The sequence below is a fragment of the Diospyros lotus genome, chromosome 6 (assembly GCF_014633365.1).
Source record: "Diospyros lotus cultivar Yz01 chromosome 6, ASM1463336v1, whole genome shotgun sequence".
NCBI classification, from domain to species: domain Eukaryota; kingdom Viridiplantae; phylum Streptophyta; class Magnoliopsida; order Ericales; family Ebenaceae; genus Diospyros; species Diospyros lotus.
Window position 1 is genome coordinate 12415842 of NC_068343.1, and position 7874 is coordinate 12423715.

The window sequence follows — 7874 nt, forward strand, 5'->3', positions numbered from 1 at the left end:
ATTCTAAGGGGTTTTCTTAATTTATTTAATTACCACAACGGGTCAAAGACGTACAAAGAATTTCAAAAACATAATGTGTTAGAATTTTTATCATAGTCTCATTTAAAAATTTAGACTGTTACATCAAGGTTTAATTTTATTTTACGTGCAATTAATTTTTACTATATAATTAGTCTAATCATACGTAACAATTTAAATATTGAGTTAATAAGTAAATTTTAAATTCAAAATCTTTATCTCCTCCGATGTTAAATGGTTAAAACCATGATCTAATTTAAAATTTTAAACTATTAAAAAAATATTAATTTTATTTTTTATATTATTATTTTACTCTTTAAAATTCTCAACAAAATGCAAAAAATGGGGTGCCGTAAGGTCCCCAACCTCTATGCTGCCAAGTTTGAGATCCAGAAGATCGTAGCTTTAGCATATGTTTAGTTGCCTCGTGTCATTTTCAAAATAATAATGTGACAAAGAGGGCTGGTTGGTGGAGGATGGTGAAGTTGTGCTAAAAGCAAAATCTAGTTTTTGTTTCCCTTCTTCTATTAATATAAGCAATTTGAAACTTAAAAGTTTGTCATCTTTTTATTTTTTATTTTATTAAAGAAGTAAGTAAAGGTTTCATAGTAAAAAAGAAAAAAAGAATTTACACCTTAAATATATATATCTTTGTTACGTCAAAAGCACATCAAGTAGATAAGGAAGAGTTTAGTTTTGTAATTACTCCTTACCATACATATGTTTTGAAGGCGCAGTAGCCACAACGGAATTGCCCCCATTTTCACTACTTTGAGCAAAAGCAACCACTCACCAATTCAATTCAATTCAATTCAGTTTCTAACTCTCTATCTTGATCTTGAGAGGCAGCAGCCCCAACTATGAACGAGCAAATATTATATTCACAAAAAGCTGGGTCCGTCCAACCAAGATGGTGCTTGGACTAAAGGAAAAGCAGCAGCATTATATCTAAGTCCATTAATTATTAATTAATTAATCAGGTCATGGTCAAGAATCAAGATGGGTGTTATTAGGAGGAGAAAGTTTGAAAAGCGGCAAAATCTATGTGCCATCCGCTGATTACTTTGTGTCGGGCACCGTCTCCAATTTTGTATTTTTATATTTTCTCTCTTGTTCTTGTGTGTTACATACTATATCAATTATGCTGGTAATTAACTCCTCAATATTTTGGATTGTAACAAAAAAAAAAAAAATTTGCTACGTCCACTCCATCTGTTAGCCCAGTAAGGATAAGAAACCAACACCAGCCAGAATTTGCAGCCCTCAAAAAATAATCATGAAAATACCTACAAACTAAAATGTTTCCTTAGAAGGTAATCAATGGAAATGGAGAGCTTATAAGCGTTTTTTTTTTTTTTTTTTAAATATAGTCAGAAAACAATTGGGTTTGGGGGAAACTTGCAGCTTTTAATTGGCTCTTCTTTCTACCAACATTGACAAGCAGGTTTGACCTCACCCACCCCCCCATCCATTTGCTCGACATTAACCATAATAAGCCCAACCATGCTAAATTCCTTCACCGGAAAAAAAGATAGATCATTTTCCCATAGTATCCAGAAACAAAAACGGTTACCGACATAAGACAACAACATGAGATAAAATCACCAGGAAGCAAAAAACAAAACAAAACAAAGGCTATAACAAATAATACCACAGAATCAAGCATGCCTTGCTTGGAAATCCTTCATGAATGCAACCAACTTCTCCACCCCAGCCAAAGGCATGGCATTGTATATTGAAGCTCTCATCCCGCCCACCGATCTGTGCCCCTTGAGCTGGATCATCTTCTCCTGCGCCGCCTCCTTGATGAACTCTGCCTCCAGTTCAGACTTCTCCAACGTAAACGGCACATTCATCAGCGATCTCACGGATTTCTCAACCGGGCACCTGTAGAACCCCTCGCTCTGATCAATTGTGTCGTAGAGTATCTGAGCCTTCTTCAAGTTCTTCTTCTCAACCTCTGCCAATCCGCCCTGGGCCAAGAGATCTTCGAAAACCAATCCACACATGTAAATCCCAAAGCAAGGTGGGGTGTTGTAGAGCGAATTGTTGTCAGCGTGGATCTTGTAATCCAGCATGATTGGAGTGATTTCCTGAGCGTTCCCAATCAAATCTTTCCGGACGATTACAATGGTGACCCCAGAAGGGCCGACGTTCTTCTGCGCGCCCGCGTAGATCACGCCGAATTTGGTTACGTCCACGGGCTTTGAGCAGAAATTCGACGACATATCGGCAACCAACAACCCATCTCGGTTCTTGGGGATCGGGTAGTTTTTGAACTCGACACCGTGAATGGTTTCATTGGCGCATATATGCAAATACCTAGCGTGCGGGTTCTGTTCCAAGCTATCGAAAGCAGGGATCTTCGTGTATTTCTCGGATTTCCCAGACCAAATCACGTTGGGCTTGCAGAATTTACTCGCTTCCTTGAAAGCCTTGTCGCCCCACGACCCAGTAACCACGTAATCCACCGGATCGTCGGGCTTGCAGAGATTCAGGGGCAAGGCGGCGAACTGGGTGGTGGCCCCGCCTTGGAGTAAGAGGACGGCATAATCGGAGGGGATGTCGAGAAGGGCGCGCAGATCGGCCTCCGCCTTCTGGATAATGGAGAGGAACTCCTTGCCGCGGTGGCTCATCTCCATGACGCTCATCCCGGAGCCGCGCCAGTTGTAGAGCTCGGCCTGGGCCTTCTTGAGAACGACCTCCGGCAGGGTGGCGGGGCCGGCGGCGAAGTTGAAGACCCGATCTTGGGATTGGTCAGCCGCGGCGGGGCGGTCCTGGACCTGCGCCGCCGTGGAGCAAGTGATAGAGATGAGCTTTCTAGGGCGGTGGAGAGGGAAAGCATTGATGCGGGTGGTGGTGGTGGTTGGGCTGCCAGAGAGATGGTGGCGTTTGGGGCTTTTCAGGAGGAAGGAATGAGGGGTTGCTGCTGACATTGCCATGGGAGCTCTCTCTCTCTCTCTCTCTCTCTCTCTCTCTCTCTCTCTCTCGTGAAGAATTATTCAAAGAAATGGGCTTGGCGAACAGAGAAAGATCTGCAACTTTGAAGGCTCATGAATCGGAGAATATATATAGAGGCAAGGAGCAGGGCATTGGATCTATGTCTGGATCCTTGCATTTAGGAAATTGAATTGTCAATGCCAAGGTTGGGGGTACAGTCCTTAAACGAGGTCGTTTTGTGGTTGGTTTGCCTTGCCAAGATCAAAACTGTAGGTGGCAATATCATTTGTCTTCAATTTTCCACAGGCTGATGGCCGGCGGCGCACATAAAAAGTTGCTGAACAAGACCTGGGGTTTTCATTGCAACTTTGCAAGTGTATATTCCTTGCTGGAAGATATTTTTGAAATTCTATTTCTATCTCCTTTAAAAAAACTGCCAAAAATATAAATGGACAAAAGTAAAAATAAAAGAAACCTTTTTTCGGTATCCAATTCAGAAGAACTTTAAAAAGCAAAAGACCCAATAAAAATGATAATTTTATGTTACTACTACTATAGGATTTAAGTTCTTTGTTTTTCTCTCTCTAAGAGTGGAATTTTTAGGTGAGAAATTGATTGTTTTTAGGTATACAATACAATACAAGGAGAAGCAAAAGAGCTTTAAAAGGGGAAAATACCCAATCAAAATGATAATTTTTTTGTTGCTGTGTAAGATTTTAAAATGATTAAAAGAATCCGTATTCTTTATTTTTATTTTTTTCTCTCGAAACGTGAAAATTTTCAGTGAAAATTTGATTATTTTTCTGTAGATAATTCTTTTTCTTTTTTTGTATATGAGAGTTTGTAATTTTAACAAGAAAAAAGGAAAGATAATTGGGAGTCTGAACAGAACTGATCCAAAGTAAATTAATAGAAGCAATGGCCAGAAAAAGAATGTGCAATCAGAAAATTATTTTATTAAACAATTAAAACAGAAACAGTCCAATCAAGCAGCCATGGCTGCATGATCAAGAATTTGGTAATTAGTCCCATTAGGGGCAACTCAAGTTGCTGAATTATTTATTTCATTTGAATTTTCCAACCCCTGAGAAAGTGGAATCGAACTCTCCAGTGTTGTACATTCTTCTCCATATCAACCCAAAGTTCAAATAAAAATCACTTTTAAGTTAGCATGCAGTGGTGGTGGCCTTATGTTCCCCACCATCTTCCTGTTATTGTTTGGACCCTACCAGAAAATGAGCAGGCTGGCATTTCGCCGTGCAGCCGAGCTTGGATGTCGAGTACTTCCGGTGAACTGCAGTTAGCTTCCCTGCTGCTGCCTTGTCATGGAAACTCACTATCAGTTTTGAGCATTCTCTGCAACCAAGAGGAAAAATTGGCAATTACTCACTGGAAAACTTCAAAAAGGCCTTTGAATTGAAAGTTTTGAAGAGATAGGATGGGATGGGATGGGATGGGATCAAGATGACTCACAGGAGCTGATCTTCTGAGTAGCTAGTGTACCACTCACAGGTCTTGGTCCACTGCTTGAATCCATAGAGGGTGCATTGAGCAGTGTAGACTGCAGCAGCAGCCAAGAAAGATGGAGGGAATCTCAGCATCTCGTACTCCACCAGGCAGAGCTCAACCAGGAAGAAAGACAGAGTCTCAAGCTGTTTGTTTGTTTACCACATTTAGCATATTAGATTGATTTGTTAAGAGAAACATCAGAATTTTGGTAATTGGGATGGTGTATTAGTCTTTGAAGTTCCACTTGCCTTCTTGTCGGATTCGGCGGCCTTGAGGTATCTTCTCATGAAAACATAGGGAGTTGGAACTGACATGTTGTATTGCAAAGCATTCAGCATCAATCTCTCCTGTAAATTATTCATATGGGAAAAGGATCAAGGACAAATGAAATGAAATGAAATAAGCTTAGAGGGCTAAAATGGTTACCATTTCAAGGAGCTCTTTCCTTGAGTAAGCCTTGTCTGAAATGAAAATCAAATCATCCACAACCGGGACCGAAACTTCCTCGTATTTGCAAGCCAACAGCATAGCAACCAGACCCACCAACTGCAGCTTCTTCCTTACCATGGCTTGTTGGGCTAAAAATCTGTCTATAAGATTAACCGTCAGAAATAATGTCTCGTCCCTCAGTTCAAATTTGTAGTGTACCTGTTGATTTCAGACAACTTTATCAATCCTTAAGAAACCAAATATTCTCATACTGATCAGTCTACTAGATCCATGTTTCGCACACCAACCTCAATAAGCCAGTCGATTAGAATGGCCCTCATCCTGTCACTGATGTCGAATTGTTGAGCCATGTAGTTGGACGAAACACAGCTACAACTCTACAAAAAGCGAGGCTTTTTCAGTCATCGATCAAAATAAGGATGAAGTGAACAGAATTTTCGTAACTAATTAAACTGAATGTACCTCCATTTTTCTGTAGTATGCATAGAGATCGTCAACGTAGTCTGCTACTGCAAGCGGATTCTTGGCATTGGTGTTGTCAATATCCAGGATGGCATCCTCAAATATGTCCTCCATTTCGACTTCCTGTGATTTCAGGGGTTATATTGTTGAGCTATTTTGATCTGTGAACTACTCAAAAGTCATCCAAGAAAGAAGAGATTGAGCTAAGATATATATGTCTGTGTGAGTATATATATATATACCATCTGATCCTTCTCATCTGGCATTGTTTCGGTTTGTTCCAAGGCCATGGGTACTGGGTGGTCTGTACAAACCTTGTCTTCCTCCACATCTGTTATTGGACAATCTTCCCAGATTGTGAGATTCTGAGTTGATGATGAGTTGGATTTCTTACTTTCCTCCGGGCAAGGCGGTTGTGCACTTGCAATCTGGGCTGCATATTTTCTGTAAAGAAGAATCACATTAGCACAATTTGAAGGAAAAATCCAGTAATCTACTTACAAAATTCAGAAGGGTTGGAAAGATACGTATCCTCTTTCAAGAATTGAAGGGAAAGAGAATTCAAAGTGACCTGGTGATGGGTCTATGATCCGAATGGAGAAGATTCTTGTCACAGATTTCATGCACTCTGAGAACAGAAATTATATGTTCACGTTAACTGTTGCAGAAACAAACACACAAATATATATATATAATAGCGGGGGAAAATTGGAAGCATTGAGGATTAATTTTATTACTCTGAGAGGGCTCTCTTGTTGACGACACGATGGTAGGGATGAGCTCCAGCTAAATTCTGATTAATGACGCCTAAAGCTCTTCGATTGTTTCTCATCTCCACTCCAAATTGCGCTCCTTTTCGTCGAAAGTCAAAAGAACAAAAAGAAATTCAAACAATAGAAGAAAACAATTTAGGAAAACTGGGGTTAATTTTACTCATGATTCCATGCTCAACCATATCCTCATTGCAAGATCCACCAGGTTTGAATGTTTAGTTACCTTGAGACCTTGTGGGTTTAATCAGAATGGGATTGTTCTCATCAGATATCACCATTTTCTTAGGCTACCCGAACGACAAACCCCAAAAACCCAGACCAGAGAGAGATCCCTCTTCTTTCAGAACAAACCGCAGAATGCAGGCTAGGAGAGCATCTATCTAGTCTAGCTCGAAAACCCTAAATCTACAGACTGAACCGAGGAGGAGGAGGAGAAGAAGAAGAAGAGGAAAGTAGCAAGTACGGCGTGTCGCTAGGAGACAGAATTGTTGGGTATTTGTCTCCTGCGGCACGCCCACCTTTTTTCAAATCCAACGGCTAGTGAAATGTAGCCGTTGGATCATAGGGTTGGCAACGCCCGTAATTTGGTCCCCAACGGTCATGTGGGCATGTGACTGTCGTTGCTTTGAAATCATTTGAGTTTTGTTACAAGTGTAAGCAAAAATGTCAATAAATTATTGGATTTGGGTTTGGTTGCGGGTTGCAGACGTTGTCCTTGTCCTTGTCCTTGATGAGGATGAGGAGGCGCTCTCCTCCACTTTGGGCCCCTTTTAGGGCTCGAAGGCTCTCATTTGCATTTTCCCCTTTATGGTGGTCAAGAATCAATTACGCTTTCACACCCCCACAGACATCATCCATGCACTGAAACTTGAGAGCTTACATTCATAATTGGTGTTTAGATAACTTCATCATCTCATGTATTGAGACAGCTCTGCTCTTTTATAATTTACTAAATTATTGAGACATAACAATAATATTTTATAATTATAAATTATTGTAACTTGCTTTTTTTTTCTAAATATGTAAATATAAACAACAGTATAGTAATATTGTTAAAGAAACGTATAATAATAATATTGTTAAAGATCATGCAATGCAATGAAGCCACAAGTAGATTAATGTGTATTTAGATGACTTAATTATCCTCACATTATTAATTTACATAATACTATTTTTACTTCATATTAAATATGTTTCAGTGGGTGAGACTTTAAATAATTAATTATACCTATTATTATTTGTTTAAGTTTCTTCTCATCATTGTAAGTGTAATTAATTCTTCTAAATGAATTTTGAATTGTATTAAATATTTCTTAACAGTGCCCCCCCACACACCGCTACTAGCTTTGTTAAATGAAAAATTATAAAGATAGCATTTCTTTATGCTTTACATCTGACAAGACATGAAGGTCGTCAGTATTATTATTAATTAATTTAGCTCATTCTTCAAAATGAAAATACAATAACTGTACTATATTTTGGGGTTAAATATTGCCTTAGAAACAAAAATGCTAACTCTTTCAACCTTAGTTAAATAAATTTAGAGCAATTTGAAAAACCAAACCTCACTTAGAGTCTCTTTGGCCCGTTGGATTTTGTTGTAATTTTCAATTTTCATTTTGTTTTCTAAGAAATGAACATATTTTTTTAATTTTTTAAAAATAAAAAGATAAAAAAATATTTTTTATTAATTTAACTTTTTACAACCAACGAACTACAATT

At 38.9% G+C, this 7874-nt stretch overlaps 2 protein-coding genes across 2 annotated transcripts; both read right to left on the bottom strand.

Moving 5' to 3' along the window:
* Positions 1-1500: 1500 nt before the first annotated feature.
* Positions 1501-3245, bottom strand: LOC127804274 (phosphoserine aminotransferase 2, chloroplastic-like). Its single transcript, XM_052341110.1, has one exon. It carries the CDS (start codon positions 2958-2960, stop codon positions 1677-1679), a length of 1284 nt encoding a protein of 427 aa, XP_052197070.1. The 5' UTR covers positions 2961-3245; the 3' UTR covers positions 1501-1676.
* Positions 3246-3758: 513 nt separating this feature from the next.
* LOC127804273 (G2/mitotic-specific cyclin-2-like) lies at positions 3759-6630 on the bottom strand. The gene is made up of 10 exons (XM_052341108.1): positions 6376-6630; positions 6117-6231; positions 5951-6007; positions 5622-5823; positions 5380-5502; positions 5205-5294; positions 4894-5115; positions 4716-4814; positions 4432-4610; positions 3759-4314 (listed from the first exon to the last, which is right to left on the bottom strand). The coding sequence occupies exons 1-10, from the start codon at positions 6428-6430 to the stop codon at positions 4170-4172; spliced, it is 1287 nt and encodes a 428-aa protein (XP_052197068.1). The 5' UTR covers positions 6431-6630; the 3' UTR covers positions 3759-4169.
* Between the last annotated feature and the right edge of the window lie 1244 nt (positions 6631-7874).